General features: G+C 37.5%; 1 protein-coding gene across 5 annotated transcripts in view; it reads right to left on the bottom strand.

Annotated features, from left to right (window-relative positions):
- The window catches only part of KHDRBS3 (KH RNA binding domain containing, signal transduction associated 3), a 197,591-nt gene that overhangs the window by 40,462 nt on the left and 130,537 nt on the right, over positions 1-26,592 (bottom strand). For 3 of the 5 annotated variants that reach the window (XM_055287334.1, XM_063643563.1, XM_063643564.1), the window contains exon 7: positions 8,763-8,845. The exons of 1 other annotated variant lie outside the window; for it this stretch is intronic. In XM_055287334.1, coding sequence (XP_055143309.1) covers positions 8,763-8,845 — 83 coding nt within the window. Of the gene's footprint in view, positions 1-492; positions 631-8,762; positions 8,846-26,592 lie in introns of all 5 variants that reach the window. One more of the 5 variants, XM_063643565.1, reaches the window with a different exon arrangement.

The following is a 26,592-nucleotide window of genomic DNA, read 5'->3' as shown; positions in this document are numbered from 1 at the left end:
CACCTATCCTGTTCGTGACTTCATACTAACTGTCCATGTTAATTTTCTTTTATTTAAATAAACTTGCCATCACTGAATTACAGCAATAATCATAAAATCATGTGTTTGATATGCTAACCACACTCTTCCAATAACTTTATAATCTAATCATTAAAATTTTTTAAGAAGTCTGCCCATGTAGCATCTGAAATCGCATTGTGAGACATCAATGATATGGGTACTACTCTTTGAAAAACACTAGTATAATGGAATGAAAATGGACTTTGAAATCAATAGTGTCATTAAGAGTGTCACTCAGGCTACTTAAACTCTGAGTCTCAGTTTTCTCAATAATAAACTGAGGATAATATCCACCTTTTAAGGTTAAAATTAAGATCACAGGGTGGTTGTGTGTGTGTGTGTGTGTGTGTCTGTGGGTCTGTGTGTCTGTGTGTCTGATACACTACAGCAGATGGTCAATATATAATAACTATAATAAACAGCAATACTTACACATGCTAACACTCAGTCTTGGGCTGTTACTTCCCTTTTCCCTGTCAGAGCTGACAAAGATTCTCTGCTGGGCTAAACTTTAGTCAGCCTCCTGATCCTTCTCCTAGGTCCATCTGTGCAGCTCCTTGTAAAATCCAGCTTTAAATAAGAACCTTGCTGAGTCAGTTTAGCAAGAACACGCCACCCATGATATCTGATCACCCTCAATATCTGATCAGGTTCCTTATCCTCCATCATTCCCCAGGCGAGGGGATGTCTGACCATTCTGGCCTGCCTCCGTCAAGAATCCTGTTAGGTCGGTTCAGCCAAAATCCCCCCTACCACTGATGTTTCCCTCTCAGTAATTTTCTATCTCTTGACCCTAGCCCGACTTCTTGGCTATGAATTCCCACTTGCCAATGCTAGATGCAGAGTGGAGCCCGGTCTTTCTTCCCCACTGCAAAGTCCCAGTGCAGTGGTCCATGTAGCTATTGCAGTGGTCCTGAATAAAGTCTGCCTTACTGTGCTTTAACAAGTGTCACCAAATAATTTTTTTTTTCTTTACAGGGTTGTAGCTTCACTTTTTCACCCCTGTCTCTACTCTTTTTTTTTGTTTTTTTTCTTACCATGGGGTCCTGAGAATTAAGTATTTACAGGTCTATGGGGTAATTTGGGTTGATATCTCTTGTTTTTTGTTGATGTCTACATAGTATGGTGTTAGAAGTATTTTTGTTGATAGTTCATAATGCTCAATTTTTATTAGCACTTTTTGAGACCCTTTATGTTCTGTTTAGTTTATGATCACTATAGGAGCCAAACAGTTCTTTGGAGAATTTATACTTATTCAGAAACATAGACTAAAAAATTATGATAGTTATCAGGATTGTAAATAAGACATCAAAGGTAAACTAATTCCACTTAGTTTGGAATAAAATGAAGACATTTACAAGGGGTTTCCAGGAGTCAGAAATGGTCTGTGAAGATTCAAGCCATGTCAGGGCAGAGGAAGGGCTCTGAGGGCTGAGGCCATTATCACCCATTCGTTTTGATTCACTATACTAGCTATTCAGAAGCTGTGTATCCACAGGAAGTAATCAACATCTATTTTTGAGCCAATGTGTATTAGAATAATTCCAATATTATAAAGAATAGTTTATATTTCTCTTCACAGTAACTGTGTCAAAATCTTGTTACTCATTAAATGTGTGAAGTTAGACAAACAACGCTTTTGTTTTATACTGTAATGTTAGCATTATCAAGGTCATTATAAAAATCAATCGGGAAATGTACCTGAACCATACTGAATTTTTTATAGGAATTTTCATTTGTACTCTGATTTGAATACAAGGTATTTGAAAAGTGAGAGAAAAAAATTCCTAATTTGTAAAACCTCCAAAGAGAAACTTGTTTCTGTAACACAACAGTGTCATAATAATGAGGACCTCAGGAGTTTAAATGTCACTATGGAAAGAGGCCCTTCCACACAACAGATCATACTCAACGGTAGCCAGGCTGCCTTGCTGTCTTATTCAATTTTGTTTTCAGGTGGGATATGGCTGTTGACCTTACCGCCTCTCAGTGTATAGGAAATACTGACACTGACCATCCACAGGGGAGGAAGCCCTTTGCAAGCTTTCCTCTCTCACTACAAAACATTCGCTCGCACAGTCCTTGCAGGTTTCCCAGAACCTGCTCTTCGTAGCCACTCTTGTGTGAAACAACAAGCAGAAGGAATTTAGAGCTGCAGAGGATGGCAGGAACTCGGGCTCACACTGTGCTACCTCCCAACGCAAACCATCTCATTCAGTCCTCAAGCAGAGACAACAGAGTGGACAACAGACTTCCCTCCACACAGTTTACAAAGACTACATGCTTTTCTGTCTCTTTCAGCCTTCAGGCAGGCCCTCTAAACGAGAATCTTTTTACACTTTTCTCACAAGTAGAAACTGTTACACATTTTATAAAAGGAGGCTTAAAGAAGTTAAATAACTCACCCCAAATTACAGAGCCAGTAAATGTTAAAGTTGCTGTCTGACCATAGGTCCGTCAGACTCTTAACCACTGTGGCACCGGTCTCTGTTACTGATAATACAACGGCATAAATAAAAATGTTTCTGAACTTGTAACTGTAATGTGCTTATGCGTACTATAATATTACTATGCTATATTTTAAATAACATACAGAACATTAAAACAGACATTTAAAAAGTAGGAATATGAGGTGCCGCCTTCCAGTTCTCTCTCTGCGGCTTGTGGACTGTCTTGCTGTCTTGCTTACCCCTAAGTGAGTATATGCCAGAGACAGACACAGCCGGAATCATTTAACTCAGTGCTGTCTGTGAGAAGACACTGTAATAGAGAGCTTTCCAGTAGCCACATGTAAAAACAGTAAAAAGAAATAGGTGAAATTAATTTTAATGATTTTTTTAACATTCTTTTTTTCATACAAAGTCTCTGGAATGTGGTGTGAGTTTTACACTTCCAGCACATCTCAATCTGGACTGGCCACGGGTCAAGGGTCCACAGCTCCATGTCCAGTGGCTGCCATGGGGAACCGAGCAGCTTTTACCTCTGCTCTGTGCTCTCTCCTACCGCACAAAATGTCAAAGAACATTTGCAGAACAGCTTTGTACTCTAAAAGGCGGCCAAGTGAAGAATTCTTCACTAATACTGAACTATAACTGTAGAATAGCACGTACTTTCAAATTCTGAATTGAGAGAACTATTTACATATGAAATCTTACAGAACCTGAATTGTCAAAATCAAGACATGTTAGATTAGACATCAAGTGCTACATGGCACTGCCCACTGGTGCATCTGAAAACTGGCTGCTCCTTGACAGCAGTGGCAGTAAATTCTATTCACTGAAAGGATCTAATGTAAAAATGGAAAAACAAATTTCTTAATTTCACTAGTTTAAGCCTACAACTTTAATATGTATATTGAATATAAATTAAATTCCCTATTTGCTTAAGGTAGTCCAAATTTGATAAGGCAAAACTTCTAGTTCATATTGAAGCATAATTCCTAAGAGATTTTAAAGCATCACAAAGTATTAGATTTTTGAATATTGTATATGGGAAATATAAACAGGAATTAGTCCCAGCAACTGTAATCAAAACCATGACAAAGGGAGAGCTGAAAGGCAATGGAGACAGGACAAAAGAGAAATGTTTTGGCACCGAGGTGATTTCTTTGTGCTTTACTTCTCTGAATTTGGGAATGAGGAACTTCACTTCTCTGAATTTGGGAATGACATTTTTAAACTTGAATTTAGCAATATCGAAGGGGATGCAGAGAGGGGAGACAATTTATGTAAAGTAGATGAAATAAGGCCAAGCACATAGGAAATCTAAGATGATGGCCGTGATGATTTCCTTGTTAATGTCTACTATTTGATCCTGGGGATGATCTGAAAATCTGCTATCCTAACTGGTTCATACCAGGTTCCTAATTCTGAAACATGCAGTGTTGTGATTAAACCAGTGTTAGAGTATGTGCATTTTATGTGCTGAATTGTGTACCTTGCCTTCTGAAACTCATATATTGAAACCCTAATCCAGTACCTCAGACTGTGACTGTATTTGGAGACAATGTCCTTAAAGAGCTGATTTAAATTGAAATGAGGCCTTTAGAGTGGGTTCTAATCCAATCTGACTGGTGTCCTTCAAAGAAAAGAAAATTTGGGTACAAAAAGACACACCAGAAATGTGAGTACACAGATAAAAGAGCATGTGAGGACATGGAGAGAAGGCAGCCATCTGCAAGCCCGGGAGAGAGGACTCAAGAAGACTGGAGTGTTTTATTATGGCAGCCCCATTTAGTAAACTAATATGGTGCATAGAACCATTTCTTCACCCCACGCTATATAGAGCTGCTTCCTTTCAATTTATAGCACAGCAGCTATTTAGTGTAAGCTACGAGTGCTGTAGTGGAAAAGATACTAATACATATTTACAGTCAGACCTCAGCTCAAAGTTTGTCTCCTTTGTGTAAACTGTACGATCTGAAGCAAGTTATCTAACTGTGTGAGCCACTGTTTTCTTCTTTAAAAGGGACAGATGTTTATTTGACATGTTATGAGGATTAAATGAACACTCAAGAGTATCTAGCAGTGGCTTCTGCATTTGTCCAAGTGAGCACTTCTCATACAGTTCTCTGTACTCCTTCAGGTAAGACAAGTTGTAGCACAGAAAAGATCACTTCAAAGAAGGTAGACTGGCTGTCACAAAAGATGCTTCTTTTAGTGAATCTTTCCTGATATTTAATGGGCTTATAATTTATAACATACCAGTATCTTAATTAGTCTCTGCCACTGGGCTCACCATCTGCCAATCCAGCCTTCACAACTGTCTTCTAATTAATTTCTCTAAATTCAAGTATAAACACATCATACCTTTACATGTAACTCTTCAATGGCACTGTCTCAGCTCCTTGTGGAGGAAACATGCTGTCACTCCTCCTGGCCCCTCCCTCCCCACAGCTCCTGTGTGCCACATATTCCAGCCCTACACAATTACGTGTAGTTGCCACACAAAACTTACTGTTTCATGCCTCTGTGACTTGCTAGCCTTACTCTGTGAACTGCTCTTCCCTGTTTGTCACCTGGTGACTACTACTTATCCTTCACTTTCTCAGGTAAATGTCCGCAGTATTCCCAACCAGAATTTAGCATAGTCTTCTTATGAAAACAACAAATTTCTCCTCAGATCTCTCACGATAATTAGAGTATTACATTGTTTTAAAATATTTATATGTTTCTTTCTAGCCAGTAAGCTTTTCAAGGATAGAGTCTCCATCTTAATAATCTTTCTATTCCAAGCATCAAGCATAATGCCTAGCACAAAATGGACATTCAATGAACACCGATTGAATAAATAAACGAAGAATAAATGCTTGTCATCTATCATATAAATACATAATCAGAGCTTAAAGTAGAAAGACCATGAGCTTTGAAAGCCTGGGTTCACATGTGGGATTAGTCACCTACTTCTCTGAGCCTCAGTTTCATCATGTATATTAACTCTTGCTGTTGTCATTTGTATTAAAACAAGACATGTAAGTAACAGATTACTATTCCATGCCTGATTTAGAGCAGGCTCTAAGTAAATACTAGCTCCCCTTAGTGATCTATCAGTTTACCTGCAGTCACATTTTGACATCACTCTCCTTGACATTGATCACAGCATTTAATAGGGCAAATGCTTTAAGTTTGGTTCTTTATATCAAATATCAAAAGCCAAAAGATCACATGGACTATAATCTTGTATTGTAAATATACTTCATAAAAAAAGTTACATCTTGGTTTCTACATCTACTAACTGGAGGAAACTATATTTATTGTATAGGACTGGGTTGATGCCTGTGAAGACATACTGAAATCAAATACAAAAAGCATTTAGCATAGTATCTGAAACACATTAAATACTCAATAAATATTAAGTCGCTTCTCTTTTCTCCACAGAATGAATCGAACTGTAAACATCACTATATTGTGATACAATTCAAGCCAAAAAACATGCTTGCATTTGAATGTCCAACACACTGAATAGAGTCATGTGCTGCATAACAACGTCTCAGTCAACAACAGACTGCAGGTACAGCGATGGCTCTGTGATATCACTATGGTGCTGAGAAATTCCTGTCAGCTATGACATCTCAATGATCCTGACCCTGTGTAGGTCTATGCAAATGTGTGTATTTATGTCTTTGTTTTTAACTTTCAAAAAGGTAGGCCTGGTGTGGTGGCTCACACCTGTAATCCCAGCTCTTTTGGAGGCTAAGTTGGGCAGACTGCTTGAGCCCAGGGGTTCAAGACCAGCCTGAGCAACATGGCGAAACTCCATCTCTACTATAAATACAAAAATCAGCCAAGCGTGATGGCACATGCCTGTAATCTCAGCTACTCCAGAGGCTGAGGCACAGGAATTCCTTAAACCTGGAAGGAGGACGTTGCAGTGAGCTGAGATCACGCCACTGCATTCCAGCCTGGACGACAGAGGGGAAAAAAAAAAAGTTTACAAAGTAAAAAAAAAAATAAAAAATAGATGAAAGTATATAGAATAAGGATATGAAGAAAAGAAATATATTTGTACAGCTGTACAATGTATTTGTGTTTTAAGCTAAGTATTATTACAAGAGTCAAAAATTAATAAAAACTATAAGTTTATAACGTAAAGAAGTTACAGAGGGCTAAGGTTAATTTACTATTGAAGAAAGAAGACTTTTAATAAATTGAGTGTAGCCTAAGCGTTTAGTGTTTATAAAGCCTGCAGTGGTGCACGGTAATGTCCTAGGCCTTCACATTCACTCACCACTCACTCACTGACTCACCCAAGAGCAACTTCCAGTCCTTCAAGCTGCATTCATGGTAAGTGACCTGTATGGGTATGCCACTTTTTATCATTTATACCATAGTTTTACTGAAGTTTTTCTATGTTTATACATGTTTAGATACAGAAATACCATTGTGCATCCACTGCCTGCAGTATTCAATATCGTAACATGCTGTTCAGGTAGACCATACAGCCCAGATGTGTAGCGGGCTGTATCATGTAGGTGTGTAAGTACACTCTATGATGTTCACACAATGACAAAATTGCCTAAGGACACATTATCAGATCATATCCCAGTCGTTAAATGACACATAACTGTATATACATCCCATAACAGATACGGGAACAGAACTAACAGAAATGTGCAGTACGCCTCTCACACAAATGTACCAAGGATAAGAATATGCACTTGACAGTCACACACCTGTTACCCTTTTATTAGCTGTTTGGTCACAAGCAAGTGCCAGAATCTCTTGGTTATCTGATCTTCTCATCTACAGCAATACCATCGGCTTTACAGTATTGTTGTCAGGACTGATGTGTTCAGACAACCTAGACTGTAAGGCCTTATAGAACTTATGGAAACAGTGCCAGGAATATAGTATGCATTCAGCAAATGCTGTGGGGATGGGAGACTTGCTTTGCTAGGATATTTAGACTACATATTGAAATATTTGTGGATATTTATGTTTTTAAACAAAATCTGAGAAGGACTTATTTATAAAGGGTACAAATCTTTGAGTTAGAATATCTGACTCCGAATTTCGTCTTTTCACTTCCTGTGCAATTTCTGGCAAATTACTTAATTCTGTGCTCCTTTTCTTCATGTATACAATGAAAACAATGCCATATACTTCATAAAGTTGCTGGGATACTTAGACGGTGTATACAAAGTCTTATCAAGCATTCACCACATGCCAGTCACTGGGCTCCGTAAGTGTTAGGTCTACCCTCAACACACTAAAGGGCACAAACACGATATACAGGCTTCCACCAACAAAGACCAGTTGAGAGTCAAAGTTTGAAGGCTACTCAATAGTTACAAGTTATAGAAGAATAAAATTTGGTATGAGCTAAAACAAAAAGTTTTTTTATATCCCTATCTACCTCAGTACCAGAGTTAACAAATAAGAGAACCTATGTGTTCAAAGCTTGACTGGCACTGGGCAAGTTCAAAAGTGAATTTGTGTTTCATCAAAATCACCTCATAGTCTATATTTTTTTATGCTTCAGAATCACTATAAAGCCAATATTTTGTTTTATGTGTATATCTACCTTTGTCTTCCACTTAGAATTTTAAACATAAAACAAAAGGTTTCTATGTATTTAGGAAAACATTCTCAACATAAGAAACACTAATTTCATGTATCAATGAACATCAAGGTAATATTATCAGAAGAGGTAACTATGAAGCTCTGTTTTGCCTCTGGTAACATTTAATTATTTGTGGGTAAATATTTCTTTGAAGAATAAATCACAAGTAAGTCATTATTCACAGGTAGGAGTCTGAAGTTGATAGAAAACAGGAGAGCTGCTACTTAGAAATTGAAATGTTCTATGAATGGGAAACAAAACTTTTGACACTTTCTTCTCCAGGCACTGACAATGTAGGATACTTACACATTTCCAATGTAATTTTGGGCCTTAAGACTAAATAGTCACAGACTTTGAGGCCATTGTTCCTCCTCAAAATATACTGAACATTTAAGTTGAATTTTTAGACTAAAATTTCAGTTTTTATTTCCCAAACCTGATTTCTTTAACATTATAGTAAACTTGGGTAGGGTAATACATGATGGTTGCTAGAACAGACAGGGCTTCTCCATTTAAACAAATACAAAAACAGGGCAAGCCAATGAGCCTCTCTAGCTGACTGCCATACTTTTCTCAGAATATATGAATGTGGAAGGGAATGGTTTCTGTTGTGGGGTCTCGTAATAAAGACTGACTCTTACCTTTGGGCTGGGGTGCTATAGCTGTTATCATAGGAATCATAACTCTGTTCATCATAAGCAGTGCCATATCCATCATCATAGTCCTAAAACATAACAGGAGAAGTACAAAAACATTCAGAGAAGTTTCTAAAAAGAAAGAAGCATTCTGCTTTTAGTGAATTTCCATTAATTCAGCTAGCATTTAATTATGTCTACTTATAGTGTAATGAAAAATAAAGGAGTGACTTCAGTGAAAATGGTGAAGAACTTCCACACATTCTCTCTAAAAAAGCAAAGAGCAATTGGTAAAAATGGTCAGAATCACCATTTTCAGAACCTTGGAAATTAACCAAAAGATTGCAGAGATCTAGAAAACATTGTCTTTTTTCTTTTTTTTAAATGGCTGAATCCTGGTAAGAACAGTGAGCTTTGCGCTGTTCTAACTTGTCTTATTCCCATGCCTCACTCCCCAGCTCTGAAGGAACCTTGAAAACCAACAGCCACAATCTCCAAGAGTCCGGATGCCGCTGGAGGGGGCCGAACAAGGCTGGAGTTCTGACAAAGCCCCATTCCTAGAGAACTGTCTTCATTTGACCTGACTCAGACTTCACCCCTTGCAAAATGCCTTTTTCCTCAGGGTATCTGAAGAAAATACTTACAGGCAATTGTTTGACATTTCTGCTGCCTGAGGTAGTGAAGAAAAACTGAACAAACAATGGGTTAATCAAAAACCTTCAAAAGAAAAGTGGGGAATGAGGTGTCCAAAACAGGTCTTGTAAAGCTCTGAATTATTCCTGGCAATCTAGAAGGCTGGGACCATGCACAGTGCCACATCCATGCCCAGAGAAGACCTGAGAGGGCTCTGAGCTCTCTCTTCTGGCTGACCTTGAGGTTAAGCATGAGTCCCAATAGGCACCCAGAGGCCCTTGGAAAAGATTAGAAAGTTTCCAGGCATTTACTAAAATCTCTGCCCAATCATTAGGTGACTAGTAAACTAACACAGAGGAGACTTCAATAGCAACACACAAGAAATAGAGACTTTATAAGATTAGTTTAGAAAAGTCACTAAATAACAAAAACAAACAAGAAACCCTGGAAAAAATTGATTTCCAGAGTTTACACATTAAATGTTCAGTTTTAAACAACAACAACAAAAATTCTGACATGCAAACAAACTCACAAAAGTATGTCCCTACACAAGAAAAAAAGCAGTCAATAGAAACAGTCCTTGAGGAAGCTGAGACATTGGACTTACTAGACAAAGACTTTAATTTGGTTATTTTCAATACAGTTGACACTTGAACAACACATATTTGAACTGTGTGGGTTCACTTATTGCAGATTTTTTTCAACTAAAAAATACAGTATTCATAGAATGTGAAACTCATATATATGGAGAACCAACTTTTCAAATATGTATGTTCTGCAGGGCTGATTATGAAACTTGATTATGTGTGGATTTTGGTATACACAGGGGATAGTTGTGTAGTCAAGGAATTAAACAATACCCTTTCTAACCAACTAAAGAAAAGTATAAGAACAGTGTCTCATCAAACAGAGAATATTAATATAGACATAGAAAACATAAAAAAGAACCAAAATAAATTCTTAAGTTGCAAAGTACAATAACTAAAGTAAAATATTCATTGGAGAAGCTCATCAGCAGATAGAACTAGGATGAAGAAAAAAGTTAGTCAGCTTGAAGATGGGTGAGTTGAGAAAATCCAGTCTGAGGAAGAGAAAAAAAGATGAATGAACAGAGTATCAGAGACCTATGGGACAGCATCAAATCTATGAACATACATGAGCATATACATACTGACAGACCCAAAGGAAAAAATAGGAGTAGAGATTATTTTGAGAAACAGTGGCTGAAAACTTCCAAAATTTAATGAAAAACTGTAATCTACATATCCAAGAAGCTCAATAATCTCCAAAAAGGATAAACTCAGAGACCCAAATGTAGACATGGTTATTGTCAAACTGCTGAAAGACAAAGACAGAATCTTGAAAGTAGAAAGAGAGAAGCAACTTATCACATGCAAGAGATTTTTATAATATTAGCAGCTGATTTCTAACAAAAACCATAAAGGCCAGGAGACAACGGGAAGCCATATTAACAAGTTCTTAAGAAAAAAGAAAGATTGTCAACTAAAATTTCTCCATCCAGCAAAACTATCCTTCAAAAATGAAGGAGAAATTAAGACAAAGGTCATTTGAATCCACATTAAAAAAAACAAACACTGGTAAATCCTTAGGTAAATATAAAAGATAGTATAAACTTTTTTTTATTTGTAACTCTTTTCCTTCTATCTGATTTAAAAGACAAATACATAAAGAATTAATCTATGTTGATGGGTATGCAATGTATAAAGATGTAATTTGTATGACAGTAATAAGACAAAAATGAGCGGAGAGAATGGAGCTATTAAAGAGCATTTTTGTGTTGGTTTAATTCTGAGAAAGCAATGTAAGTAATTTAAAAATAAAAATGTAGAAAAAGAAATAACAAAGCAGTGCAGTGAAAAAAAAACAAAACATTTAACACAAAAGAAGTAAGTAAGGTACAAAAAAGACCTAAAACATGTAGAAAACAAATGGCAAAATGGCAGGTGTAAATCCTACATTATCAGTAATTACATTAAGTGTAAATGGATTAAACACACCTATTAAAAGGCATAAATTAGCATCATGGGAAAAATGATCCAACCACATGCTGTCTACAAGAGACATGCTTTAGGTTCAAACATAAAAACAGGTTGAAAGGAAAAGTATGGAAGAAGATATTCCATGAAAATAGTAACTAAAAGAGTACTAGAGTAGCTATAATACTAACATTAGACAAAAGAGACTTTAAGACAAAAATTATTAGAGAAAAATGACATTTTAAAAAATGATAAAAAGATCAATCCATCAAGAAGGTAAAATAATTATAAACATGTATGCCTATATAAAAAATATATGTAACAATAGAGCTTCAAAATACATGACGCAAAACTACCAGAATTAAAGGGGAAACAGACAATTCGACAATAATAGTTGGGTACTTCATCAACACACTTTCAGTAATAAGTAGAATACCTAGAAAGAAGGCCAAAAAAGAAAAAAAAACATTTGAACAACAAATCAATTATACCTAACAGACATCTATAGAGCACTCTACTCAAAAAGAACTGAATACACATTCTTCTCCACTGCACATGAAACATTCTTCAGCATAGACCATAAGTCTTCCCAGGTCAAAATTTGCTATGAAGCTACAGTAATCAAAATAGTGTGGTACTATAAAGCTTTCAACTTTGTAAAACAAATATTAATATGAAGGGATGGTGCTGTCTTTGTAGGAGTAAGACATAATTTATTTATATATGATCACTAATATTTAAAAATTTTTTTTTAGAAAAGAGCAACTGAATATTTGTCAAAGAGCTATATGTTTTGTACTTTGATGACAATGTATAATATAAAATGATAGTCATTAAATGGGGGCAGAGGAATAATAGAAGTCCTGAATATGATTATAACACAATTTGCAAGCCATAGTGTTCTTCATAGTAGCTGAAGGTAGATTACTAATTTGAGTATGATATTCCAATAGTCAATCAAGGAAGAGAAAGCTATCAGACAATAAACAAATACTTTGAGATGATTTTGGTTATCAGGTAAGTAGCAAAATGCAGACATTACAAATAATTCTTATGAATTAAAAGAAGCTAGAGGCTCCTAATGGAAGGAAAATTCCTATTAAATTAAACCTTCATCACTTAGCACCTATGCCATTTCTGGCACTCTGCTAGACACCATGGTTGGAAAGGAGTCTAGTAAGTAGGATGACATGAGATGCAGTGGGAGACAGCTGACAGACAGCTAAAGAGACAACTATAATTCTACAAGTCAACTGCCGTGTCAAAGGTAAGCACTGCGGTGGGATAGACCAGCCCAGTTAGGAAAGAGAAAGCAGAAGAAAATTTCCCAGGTGTATCAATGCTAGAAATTAGTTTCAAAGCACAGAAAGTAGAAGTTGCCATTAAAATAGTCATTAAAAATTAAAATTAGGCAGAATGAACAGCAGGTGCAAAACAATGGAGGTACAGCAAGACAAGAACTAAGCTCATTCAAGGAATCAAATAGCTTGTTATTGTTCCTCTGTATGGTGCAAATGGAAAAGGAGACCCAGAAAATCACACACTAGCTCATGAAGGACCAAGTTAAGGAATAAGGATTTGAATTTGGATGACATCATTCATGTTGTGTTTACGAAATAAAAAAAAATTAAGCATTATACTGTTTTAACCCTACAGTTATGACACTCATTCCTTGCTCAATTATTCTGTCAGATATTACGATACTAGCAATTTATCTCAATTTTCAAATTGTTTAGGTCTTTGAATTATTGACTTCGATATTTTTATACTGAAGATTTTAAGAGATTACATTTGCAATTTTCACAAGATTTCATTCAGGCGGATTTCACAGTTCGATTTGGCCATGGTGGTGAATATTTTGTACTTCCATTATGACGAGTATTATTTGTTCAGTGGACAACGCTTGAAACATATAGGGAAGCATGAAGCAGAGTGCAATAGGAGAAAAGGAGGAAAAGCTGAGTGTGACTGCAAATCAGTGTCTAAGGTTCCAGGTAGGGAGCACAGGGAATTCTTGTTGAACATCTACTATTTTTATCACAAGGTAGGAGATGAGGTCACTGGCTGAGAACAACAGTGAAGGGGGATTAACCAATAAACAAATGACTCAGCAAATGATTAAAACGAGGAAGAGTAGAGAGTAGTGGAGCTGGGTAAGAGCCTCTAAACCTTAAGATTTTTTTGTCTGAGGACTGGGTGATCTGAGGGTTTAGCAGGCCTCCCTTTTTTTCCCTAATGCTCTTATCTTCCAGTGTTCTGAACCACTGGTTGCTCATTTTTTCTTTCTACATAGTTTTATATTATAAAATTCTTCAGTATTTGTTTCTGAGGCTAAGATAGAAATTTAAAAAATAATGAATGCATTATTTGCTATAACTTAACAGATAACTGACTGGAATCAAAGTATAGAAGGGGATATCAAAGATTTAGATCAAGCACACATCTAAGCTTAGAATCTACTCTTAAAAAGCTTGCCAAGACCTGGGATGAGGAACTCACTACACTTCACTGCTGGCACTGCTCAGATATGCTGATTTACTTCATATTTGAAATTTTTGTGTAATTTTTCACATTTCCATATTTGCTCCTAGAGGACCCCATTGTGAGAAGTCCCAGTCTACACGTCAGACTCTTTTTTTTGCAATGTGTCCTGTGCCTCCCATGCAATGACTATTTCTAGTTCATGTGCTGTTTCCTGTAAGTCTCTGGCCTGCCCTCTCTGTTTAGTGAATTTTTCAAGGTGAAGCTCAAACGACAGCTTCCAATTCTGTTATAACTTCTGAGTCCCATGAAAACCGTCTATGACACCTATGTTATGCCAACAATGGACCTAATATATGTACTTCCATTACTGGGCTGCATAGGATATGCCTTGCTTTTTGCTTCACCTACCTTTCTGAATACGGATTGTGTCTTATTCATTCTTTCACACCATCACACCAGGCACAGAGTAGCAACAGTGCCTGGAACATAATGAGGACTTAAAAGATGTTCATTACATTGCTGGATTGAATGCCTCTAGAGGCAAAGCAGGCCAAATCCTTCTCTGTTTAGTCCTCTCACCTCTTTCCTGAATGTTCCTCAGCTGATCCATATATCGCCAGAGCCTCTAGCCATTCATCAGATGACCAAAAGTGAGGAAACCTGGCAGTATAAAGTTACAAGCAACCTCAGGAATTTTCTCTGGAAGAAGCTTAATAAAGCTCCTTTACTAATCCGAGCACTTTGGAGGGCTGAGGTGGGTGGATTGTTTGAGCTCAGGAGTTTGAGACCAGCCTAGGCAACACGGAGAAATCTGGTCTCCACTAAAAAAATACAAAACTTAGCCAGGCATGGTGGTGGGCACCTGTATTCCCAGCTACTCGACAGGCTGTGGTGGAAGGACTGAGCCCGGGAGGCGGAGGCTGCAGACAAAGGCCGTGCAGGGCCAAGACCATGCCACTGCATTCCAGTCTGGATGACAGAGCAAGACCTTATGTCAAATACATACATACATACATACATACATACATACATACATACATACATACATAATGCACCGCTGTGTTGTCAAAATGTACTGCAAAGATGTTTTATCCCTTTCCTTGCACTTTAAAAATCAGACCGTGCACTTGTGAGCGAGGCAGTGCAGGAGATACAAGAGATCTCTAGTATTGTGGTGAGAATCCATCAGTCCACACACACCTAGGAAGGCATTAACATCCGGAGAAAAATCAGTGCTTTCTGCTTTACCATCCCATTGTCATCCAACTAGCCAGTGAGTCTATTTTTAATCTCCCTAAGTCTCTCTCCCACCCATCCCCCCTTCCTCTACATTCCTAATGTGAATCATTTCATTTAGAATTATTAGATTCATCAGAATTATTCAGAATTCCTCAACTGGACTATTCAGAGACCCTAACTGATCCTGGATTTCTAATGCTTCCTTATCTAAACATTCCTCCAAAAATTACACACCTAGAATGCAAATCCTCACTTGTACTCCTTCCCTCCCTGCTTAAAATCTCCACTCCGCACTCCTCTGTTCTGAGAACAATAGGGGAAGATTAACCAATAAATAAAGATACAAGATAAAGAACAAATTCCTAAGGCTCTCACAGTTTGGCCCTCAGCAACTCACCCAGGGAGGTGCCTGCCACTGCTGCTTGGTGCTGTGTGCTTCAGCACCTGCATGATGGCCCTGCAGCAGCTGTGTCGTTTCACCCGCAATTCCTCCCCACAGGCTGTTTCCTCTGACATCACCTTTTTGGTGAGCCAACAAGAAGACTCCAAGCTGAATTACCCCTCTCTCCTTCCTGCGTCCATGATAACCAATAACTTGTATATTCACAGCTTCTGTAATTATTTCTTTGCCTCCTCTCCTCTCACTAGTCTGTAAGGTCCTTCAGGGTAAAAAGCAGGCCTTTTCTCTTGTATTCCCAGTATCTAGCACATAGGAGGCATGTGGTCATGTTTGTTGAATAAATGACGAAAAGAACTAATTAATGACAAGTGGCAGGAAATGTAGTTAAGTGCTTCTCTACGAAGAATGCAACTTGAGGAGATACTGTATAATAAAATGCAGTATGTATTACAATACTGTAAAATTTGATGACAAGAACTCACCTATATCATTTTCTGTCAAACATTAAGTATCGGTCTTAGATTCCCTGCCCTCAGCAGAAAATTGCCTATGGAACTCTGTATTCTACTTTTAAAATCAGAACATTATTAAAAACTGAACAAACATGGATGAGAAATTAATGTTATTATAAACATAAATAATGTTTGCCTCATTAAAAAGACTTGCTTATTCATCAAGTCTGAATTTTTAGCTTAGAAACGGCACTGGGCTGGCAGTGGTGAGCTGTCTGCTTGGTGGATGCCAGGCTACAGGAAGGGAAAATGTGTTCTTACACAGGTGGAGATTCTTCATTTGTCATTCCCGACCTATAAAACTCAAACCGACTTGTGGCCAAACATCAGAGAAATCTTGCTTTAAAAAGAAGAGATTTTCCAGGATAAAGGAAACAGTATGACCTATTTAATCCTATTTCTGTTACAAGTAAACTCACATTTAAGCCCGGGAAAAATCATTTTAAGTGAACAGATGAATTTACAAAAGAGTGATTTTTAAAATACTGTTTCAGTTTTGAGTCATTTTAAAAGAATGTAATTATGCTATCTGACATCTAACTTGAATTGGGATAACTGGTCACTTCAACACATAAAAAGTTTTCATATAAAACGCAGCGTTAAAAGCTTAGTCTTATAATTTGATTGAGTTTAAAAAACAAACATTAACTGAAAACAGTCTTTTCAGAAATTCAGTTTTCACTGGGGTTCTGGGTAATGGTATCCGGGTCGATGTAGTGTCACCTCTGAGACTCATTAATTAGACTATGAGCACATCACGAAGCCAACTAAAGATAAAAATTACCATATTAACAATGATTCTAAACAAGAATCCTTCTCATATCATTTAAATAAGTCATTATTTAAGAATTAAATCACATGCCCAGTTGTTTATCTTAGGGCTGTGAGAGAAATATTATGTGAGTTCTGGACTAATACAACTTCCTTGCATCAGTCTCTGGAGTCTGATGACTATGTTCAAATTCCAGCTCTGCTATACTAGCTGTGTGGCTTTGGGGAAGTCACTAATCTCTCTGAATCCCAATTTTAAAATTTGCAAAATGGTAATCATAATATACCTCCTGGTTGTTACCAGTGGTTGTGGGAAGATTAGCCAAAAAATATTTACGAAAGTTGTTTGGCACAGTTCATACCTAATAAAGCTAGTTCTGTTTTAGCTAAAGACCTATTCCTTTTAACACTCTCAAGCTGTCAGATCAGAGAAAAATCAAAGCTATCCAGGTATTTGACTTTTATAGAATATGATGAATTCTTAAAACTTTCTCTAAAATGTGATGTCTACATTCCATCCTGCAATCACTTGTATTAACTACTTTGGTTTTTAGGTAATGACTGACCAAGATTAGCTGCTATTCTATCCACATCTGAATACAGCCTTTTAAAATATGTCTGTGTCAATCATTCGCAGGATCTCTTCTCTTAGAGTTCATATCCAACTGAGATAGAATTTCATTTGTTTAATTTGTCAAGGTGCTGAAAAATACACTGAAAGAAAAACAAAATAACAATGAAGTCAGAAATCCTACAAACAAGTGAAGGGAAAACTAAATAAAAAAATTAAAGAAAATGAAATTAAACCAGAAATTCCACAAAGATAGGAAAAAGGGGGAATAACTAAATTTCATTGGGTCCATATTAATCTTGCATCATGCTACAGATTTTTATGGACATCTTTCCATCTATCCTGGTAAGCAGATGTTGTTGAATGCCAACTAGGTGTCAGGCACTGTGTTGAGCACTGGGGACCTAGCATTCAACACAAACAAAACAAAACAAATATCTTGGTCCTCATGGGGAAGCAGAGAAACAAAACCAAGCAAAATATATGGTATATAAGATAATGAGAGTGCTGGGGAGGTTTGAGATTTTAGACACTATGGCCAGGGAAGTCCTTACAGACAAGACTTTGAATACAAATGTGAAAGCCATGAGGGAGCTGGTCACATGGATTTTAGGGGACGAGGGGGAGAGCATTTCAGATAGAATGAACAGCAAGCATAAAGGCCATGAGGTAGAGGGGTGCTGTGGTTTGCATGTTTGTGTGCTTCTGACATTTATGTTGAAACTTAACGTCCATTGTGGTGGAATTAAGAAGTTGGGCCTCTTGGGAAGTGCTTAAGACGTGCAGGCTCTACTCTCGTGAACTGGTTTAATGCCTTCGTGACAGGCTTCAGAGAGCTGCCTGGCCCTCCAGTCCCTGCCATCCATTTTGCCCTTCTGCCCTGTGGGGACACTGCAAGAGGCACCATCTACGAATCAGAGAGCAAGCTTTCACCGCTTAATCTGTAGGTGTCTTGATCTTGGACTGCACAGCCTCCAAAAATGTGAGAATACATTTCTTTTATAAATTATCCATCTAAGATATCTAATTACATCCAATTGTTATAGTTTATTAATATTGTATTTAATTACATCCAATTATTATAGTTTATTAATATTATAATTTTATTACAGCAGCAGGAATAGAGTAAGACAAGAAGTAAAAGTGGAGTGTGCTGGGAGAGAGGTGCAGGGACCAGACCATGTGGAACCTCTGGGCTTTCAATGAGCAAGGTGGCCACAGGAGACTTTGTGCTCAGGGTCCTTTCCATGTGGTCCAGTCTCTTCTCTTCATGCTTCACTGATCTAACTTCCAGCGCACCGGTTCTTTCTCCAGCTCTGTCTAATCTGCTACTGAACCCATCCATGTAGTTGTTTTCAGTTACAAAATGTCTATTTTTCTATACATTCCAGTTGTTTAAATCATCAAATTTATTTTTTAATTCCTTTGTTATAATTTTATGAGTATAATGTTTGATATCTGAATCCACTGTGTCTGCTTCTGTACTTTTCCTTTGATTTTTATTATAGTACCTTCTTGTATGCCTGTAATTTTTTTACTGAATATCAGCAATTACACATGAAAAAAATAATTTCCGGACTACGTTGCTATATTTCTCCAGGATAGGAGAATTAGTAAGTCTAGGTTAACCTTAGTCCCACAAAGGACTGCTATGATTGGAAGCTGACCATCAGTGCATTCTCTGGAAGTACAGCTTCTCTGGGATCCATTCCACAGCCAAGGGGATTCATCAGTCCCTTCACCCAAACTGGGTGGACCCTTAAGGCCCATTTTTTAAAACTTCTCCGGGCTCTAGATTTCTTTTAAGACCCAGTTCACATTCTCACCTACCTTCTTTAGAAATTGGCAGAAGGTCATAGCAGTCTTTCTCACCAGGGTTCCACCAGAGAATGAAACCTGATGTCCTAAGACATCCACTGTGTATAAAATGAATTAATGTCTTTCCTTTGTATCTAGAATGATACTAGCTATGTACCATTCTTAGGACAGTTGAGGAAATAGTCACACGAGTCATTTTTCATACTCTGTGATTCAGAGGAAAATTGCCTTTCATTTTCATTTTCCTCCAAGCTGTTGGCCCAGTTATTATATTTTTTAACCATTTTAGCTTTCATGCCTTCGAAGATTTTTTTATTTGTTGATTGTTTCTTTCACCTTTTGTAGTCATGCTCAGCAAGAGTCTGGAAGCTGACTTTCATCAATACCCAATACGTATTATTTATTGTCCATGTCTCCCAGTAGAAATGGAGTCTCCACGAGAACAAGGGCTTCATCTGCCTGTCGACCACTGTGTTCCCAGTGCCTGGCATGGGGTGAGCATTCAATTAGTCATGGATTTATACTGATTCATTCATTCTTCCAAGTGCTCTTCCTTGAGAACAACAGCCCCTCTTTGAATGATGGGCCAGATTAGAGATGCCAAGTGTCTTTAGTCCCACTGTGAAGGGGAAATGGCTACTGGCCCACCAAAAGGCCCATGTAATTCACAGTGCAAAGGCTTCTATACAGGGAAAACGTTAAGAACAAGCTATCAGAGTTTTATAATATTTGCAATTTGCATTAAGATTATTCTCTGATCTGCTTTTAGACTTACTGAGAAAACTTCAGATTATCACGTGGTCTAATAACAGATCTGCTTGAAGGAAGATGTGTTATTCTGTTATAAATGAGAGCATCTGGTCTATTTAGTCTTAACAATTCTCTTAATTCACAAATTGGTCATATTTTTAAACTTTTTATTCTAGCATAAAATAAGTCATAAAAAGGTACAAATCCTAAGTATACAGCTTAGTGAATTCTCACCAAGTGAATACAACCAAGCTACACAGCAGGAGTAAAAAAGCAACCAATGCTCAGATCAAGAAATGGGACATCAACAGTTGCCAGAAGCTGCCCTTGTTCCCTCTGAATCACCATCTTCCCCCACAAGTAACCACCATCCTGCTCTCAGCACCATCAATGAGTTTTGCCTGCTTTGAGCTTTATATAAATGAAATCAGAATATCTACTATTCTGTGCCATTTTTCTTTCATTAAGTATTATGTTTGTGAGATTCATCGATGTTGTGTGTAGCAACAATTGGTTTATTCTTACTGCTTTAAAACACTGAATGATTATACTATAATTTGTTCATCCATTCTACTATTGATAGACATTTTGCTTCTTTCTAGGTTTTGCCTACAAGATTCTTACACACGTCTTCCAGTGCGTCTACGTGTGCATCTCTGCTGAGGAATTACCCACTGCTAGGTCCTGGGGAGGCCTGTGCTCATAACAGACAGCCAAATGTGCCAGACATTTTTCCAAAGTGGCTGGAGCAGAGTACATTCCCACAGCAGTGCATCAGAGTTCCTATTGTGCCACATCCCAGTCCACAAGTCAAAGTCCCTTTTAATTTTAGTCATTCTAGCACATGTGAATAGTACTGGATATTATAATTTTTATATATTAATGTCCAACATACAGCAAGAGTATGCCCTGAAAGACTGAGCTACATTGGTAAACTGAATAATTAGATTTCTGAGCCAACAACAAAATTATATATCAGCTTTCATGTGTCAGGTATCAAGTACTTTCCACACGGCAACTTACCTCATCTTTATAACTTAACAATCTCATGTGATAAGCCCTAGTATTTCCATCTTTGAATTACGAACTGAGGCATAGAACAGTTAAGTAATTTGAGTAAGGTCACATAGCAATTAAAGACAAGGCAAGGATTCGAAAGTCAGTTTGGCTTCCAACTTTGCTTTTAACCCCTATGATATACCGCCTGGCCCTATAAAATTGAGGGCCTGTAGTGAACTCTCCAGGATAATGCCACACTATAAGAACATATCGAGATGGCCAACTGGCCTTCCACTTCTGTCACCCAACCCAACAACATGGTTCTATTTTAAAATTGCTTTTTTATTTTATTTACTTTTAACCACTATAGTCCTGATTCCACATCCTGTTATGTACCTCATGCTCTATTCTACCTATAAACAAAATGAATAGAATAAAAATGTATAAAGATGACAATAAACCTCATCAATAATGAGCATCACCAAAATTCTTTTGGCTGACTGCAGCACACTAAGATCCTCCCTGTGTCCATGCCTTTAAATATCACATCGAGTCTGCGCAGAGTCCTCTTGGTTCCTCCTACCTGAGTGCTACTCAACCCCTTCCTGTTTGGTTTAAATGTTATCTCCTCTAAAGTCTTACCACATTCCATCAAGCAGTTTTTCTTTTCTGTTTGTTCCTCCCTATTCTTTGTACAAGTCAATTATAGGTGTTCTAATTCTCAAGGTTAACTGTGTTTCATCTCTGCATCAGGAAATCCAGGCCGGGCACAGTGGCTCACACCTGGAATCCCAGCACTTGTGGAAGCCGAGGCAGGAGGGTTGCTTGAGGCCAGGAGTCTGAGACCATTCTGGGTAACAAAGTGAGACCTTGTCTCTATAAAAAATAAAAAAATTAGCCGGACAAAGTGGCACACATGTGGTACCAGCTACTCAGAATGCTGAGGCAGGAGGATCGCTTGAGTCCAGGACGTTGAGACTGCAGTGAGTTCTAACTGCACCACTGCACTCCAGCCTGGGTGACAGAACAAGACCCTGTCTCAACCAAAATATACTGGGTCCTGTAGATCAAAAGACATGGCTCCTACCTACCATTAATAACTTAAAGTATAATGGAAAGTAATAAGAAAAATAAAAGAGTACTTAAATTACTCTAAGATAAGTACCTTAAATAAGATGTATACTTGTGGATCCAAATAACAGATTGACCACCTAAAATATACAAGTAGTTATGAAAGAATTCAAAGTAGGGGTGATAACTACTGCAGGAAATCAGGCATGCCAACCCATAATATGCCACTTTAGCATAAAGATTATTTTGAGCTGAAGCTAATTGAGAATCAGAGGATTAAAAAAGCTCTCTGCCCTCTAGCACCTGTATCAAAGCAAGACATAAATTTATAAAGGCAAAGGTTTCCCTCCTCCCCTTTCTACCAGGAGGGACCAAGGTTGATCACTGAAAACAAGTTTATTTTCTTAAATTTATTTTAATTTTGTAGAGACAGGGTCTCAATATGCTGCCCAGCCTGGTCTTGAACTCCTGGCCTCAAGCAAGCCTCCAACTCCGGCCTCCCAAAGTGCTGGGATTACAGGAGTGAGACACCGAGGCCCACCAAGATAACTTTGGACCCTTATTAGCCTGGGATGGCAACAGAAGAATCTACATAACAAACTTCCATTTATTTGCCTTTCCAGAATTTGCTCTCCCTAGAGACTTACAGTCCTTTGCCTTTGTCTATCTAGTCATTTCTGCAAAAATTTACTGTTCCTTACGGAAGATGCTATATAAACCAGAGTTCGAAGCCCCCTCTTAGAGATTGACTAATTCCCTGGGTATCTCTCACATATATATAAAATATGCATGTCAAAAAACGTATTTTTTTGGGGATGCATTCCAGCTAAGAACTCAGAGGGTAGAGAGAAAATTACTTTTCCTCCCCAACACTATGTTCCTTCTTAGACTCTAATCTACTTAAAGGCAGAGACCGTGTTCTATGAATGCTGGTTGAAAACTGTAAAACTAACATGGCAGGTTCTTGCAGAAAATCCATTATAACAAAGGAATAATCTAGTGGTTCACAAGTTCCTTTCCCTGCCTCAGCCCTAAATCACCTGAGGGATATGTTACATCTGTCACATCAGCTCAAATAAAACCATCATAGCTCAACTAACTTGGACGGGCAAGCCTAATTATGACAGCACAATTTGCTTTCCATGCCTTAATGACATTTTAATTTTAGAGCTTTCCACTTCCTTAATAAGGTGTTTTGTTGTTGTTTTAACATAGGAAGAAAAAAAACCAAAAACCAAAAAAAAAAAACCTTCCATACTCACATATTTTAAATCTGAACTTACTTCCTAAAGTCTTACATTTGTAAACTACTAAGTCAACCTTTCAAGAAATTTAGGCAAAAGATTGATTTGTGAGGCTCCTGATAGACATTTCAAGTAAATTGCATACTGCTCTTACCCTGGCTTCTGGTAAAATGAATATGAAAAATTATAGAACCTTCATCTTTTTATCTAAAATAAAAAGGTGTCCCTAGGCTTTTCAATTCACATTTAAAATGCATTTTCATAAATAACCTTTTCACAATCTGTAGTCTGTTTTAATTAAATTCCTCACTACGGAAAACAAGATAATTGAAGCAGTTTTGAGATTAGTTAACTGTCAAAAATTATGTGAGTAGTCACCGCATTGGGGAAATTTGCCATCAGTACAACTCCTGTCTCTACAAAAATCCCCAAACTAGTCACAATTAAAGCTTCAGGTGAGCTCTAGCTTTCTCAAAAAAGTGAGAAGGATGACTTCACTGAGTCCTTAAATAAAATCCCCATTAAATAACAACATGTATACTAAAAAATACATTTCACTTCCCCTAAAGGCCTTCACTGATGTTCCTAGTCATCAAAATTTCAGAAGAGTTTATTCTTATCACAAAGAGAAAACAGTGGTCCCTCTATTCCCATGTACAGATGAGGGCACCATTTATGGTAGCAACAGTGTTTTCTTCAAGACAACTTTCATCTTACACAGCCTTAGCGAGTCGTGAAGCTGGAGAACACAGACAAGGGAGGCCTGCTCGTACAACAGGAGGTTTATATTTCTGCTCCTATTCAAAACTATCTCTGACTCTTTAAACCTGGATTAAGTTAACCAAAGGCAGCTGTCCTATGAGGAAATAACATATCCTGCAGTAGTTGCAGAAGGATTGGTAAAACCGATTATTCCTTAGTATCACTTGCTCAAAATTCTGTATAACTTTGATGTCCAAAGAGATTAAATAATTTTTCCCATTTATTTGTTAGCTTCTCCATTAGAATACATTGACAGGGTGCTGGAGCGTGGGCTCTAGAGCCAGAACGCTGGGCTTTAAATTCTAGCTCTGCCCTAATAGGCTGTGTGAGTTTGAAAACGTACCTAGTGCTCTCTTAAGTAGGCACTACCAAGCCTCCGGAGATGATTTAAGGACGATTCCACACTCTGTTCAACAAACATCTTATAGTTAGATAATCAAAGAACGAAAAATATCTGCTGAAAAAAAGTGTTTTTGTATTTTTATGAGCTTGTATGACTACATTTAAAATGCCCTACCATACTCACCTTTAAAGGTGATTAACCCATCAGCTCAGCCTCAAATGCTTAGAATTGATTACACAACACTGAGATATCAAGAGATATTAGTGAATAATAAGTACTTCCTATGAATAGAGAGCTGATGCAATCATAATTAAATGAGTTAGAGAATAGTACGATTAGAATTCCTAAGGCAATTTTAGTTTATACATCTTAAGGGATGGCAAGTCTGTATTTTTTAAATCTCATTTTGTAAAACATTTTTCAAGATGTTTCAGAATTCAAAAGGCTCACAGCTAGTCATTTTCAGCTTGTTTCTACCATCATTAAAACATGTATTTGTTTATTCTGTAACTTACTTTTCAATTAAAGGTTTCTAGTTGATGAAAACACAATTTTTTATTTCAAAAACCATCTTTAGGATGAGAGTGGAAACCAAGTTTTGCCAAAAATACTCAAACCACTGCAGACTTTTTAAGTTGGAAAGAGGTTAAGAACATCATTTAGACTAACCTGCTACCTATGTATCATCACACCTATTTTGCAGGTTAAAAGAAGATTCAGGCCCAGAAAGGTTAAATAGTCTGCATAAAAACACAACAGATGGTCACTCTGAAGAGAAGGGAGGTTAGAAACCAAGTACAGCCACATACCACATAATGACATTTTGGTCACTATGGACAACATATAGGACAATGGAGCTGTAAGATTGTAATACCACATTTTTACTCTATCTTTTCTATGTTTAGACATGTTTACAGACACAGATGCCCCATTGTGTTACAACTGTCTACAGTATTCAGTCCAGTAACATGCTGTACAGGTTTGTTACCTAAAAGCATATAGCCTAGGCGGTAGTGGGCTCTACCATCTAAGTTTGTCTAAGAACACTCTGTGGTGTTCACACAATGATGAAATCGCCTAATGATGCATTTCTCAGAATATATCTCCTTTGTTAAGGGATACATGACCGTATTTTGCCTCTCAGAATAATAATCTTTATATTAAATTGCATTGTCTTTCATACTTATTAGTTCACTAAGTGGACCCTGTTATGTTTGCTAAAACTTGTTTAAGATACTCAATTTTATTGCACTAAGTGTGCTGAAAAGTATACATAACACGTGGCATGACACAGAATTAGCTGGCATTGACAAAGGCCATGTTATCCATCCTCCACACATTTACTTAGTATCTCCAAAATGTCAGGTCCTGTGAGACTGGGTATAGTAAGATAAAACAAAGACATAGTTCATTCCCTACAGGATCCCACAGTCTACTGAGGACAAGGACAAGTAAGTAAACATAGAGGTGGGTACAATTTGTTAAAGGGACATGAAGGATGCTGCTAACTATGCTTGATTAGGTCCAGAAGGCTCCATGATCTAAGGCTATAAATAGTAAACAGAGTTGGCATGGACAAAATAAGAAAGCACATTCAAAGGGAGCCAAGAGCTGGGGAAAACAGTTTACAGTTCCTGCCATGTTTAAGGGACTGCAATTGGGATAGACCGAATGCAAAATGACAGTCGGTTAGTCAACAGGAGGATGAAAGGCCTCAGGAAGGCCCTTAAACACAATGCAGAGGAGTCTCAACTTTATCCTGAAGAGACTAAGATCCTTCTAGAATTTTCAACTAGTTCTCTTCCTTATGGGGGGAGGTGGAGGGCAGTAGCATATCCGATGTTAGATATTAGAAAGTACACTGGAAGTAGTATGAAGAATACATTATTTAAGGAAAGGAACGAGCTGGAGCAAGACTACAAGCAAAGGTGCAATTGAGGAGGCTATGACAACCTCTGTCTGTTGTGCATCCATTTATCCAAACTATCAGTATTTATTAAGTGACTACTATATGTTAGGTGCTGGGAATAAAATAGTGAACAAAAATAGCATTATAACAAAACCAACGGCAATGTAGATGAGCTTGAAATCAAACAGCTATTCATGAGGAACAAGTGAAAAGACTTGGTGGCTATTTGAATACAGAGAAGGAAGATGAAAGAATTAGAACTTGGGAGTCTGGTTATATGGTAGTGCCACTCATCTTAACACTTTGTGTTGGTTGGGGAAGAATGAGGCTCTT

Source organism: Symphalangus syndactylus, chromosome 7, assembly GCF_028878055.3.
Source record: "Symphalangus syndactylus isolate Jambi chromosome 7, NHGRI_mSymSyn1-v2.1_pri, whole genome shotgun sequence".
NCBI classification, from domain to species: domain Eukaryota; kingdom Metazoa; phylum Chordata; class Mammalia; order Primates; family Hylobatidae; genus Symphalangus; species Symphalangus syndactylus.
Note: the sequence above shows the minus strand (reverse complement) of the source record. Positions and strands in the feature narration are given on the sequence as shown.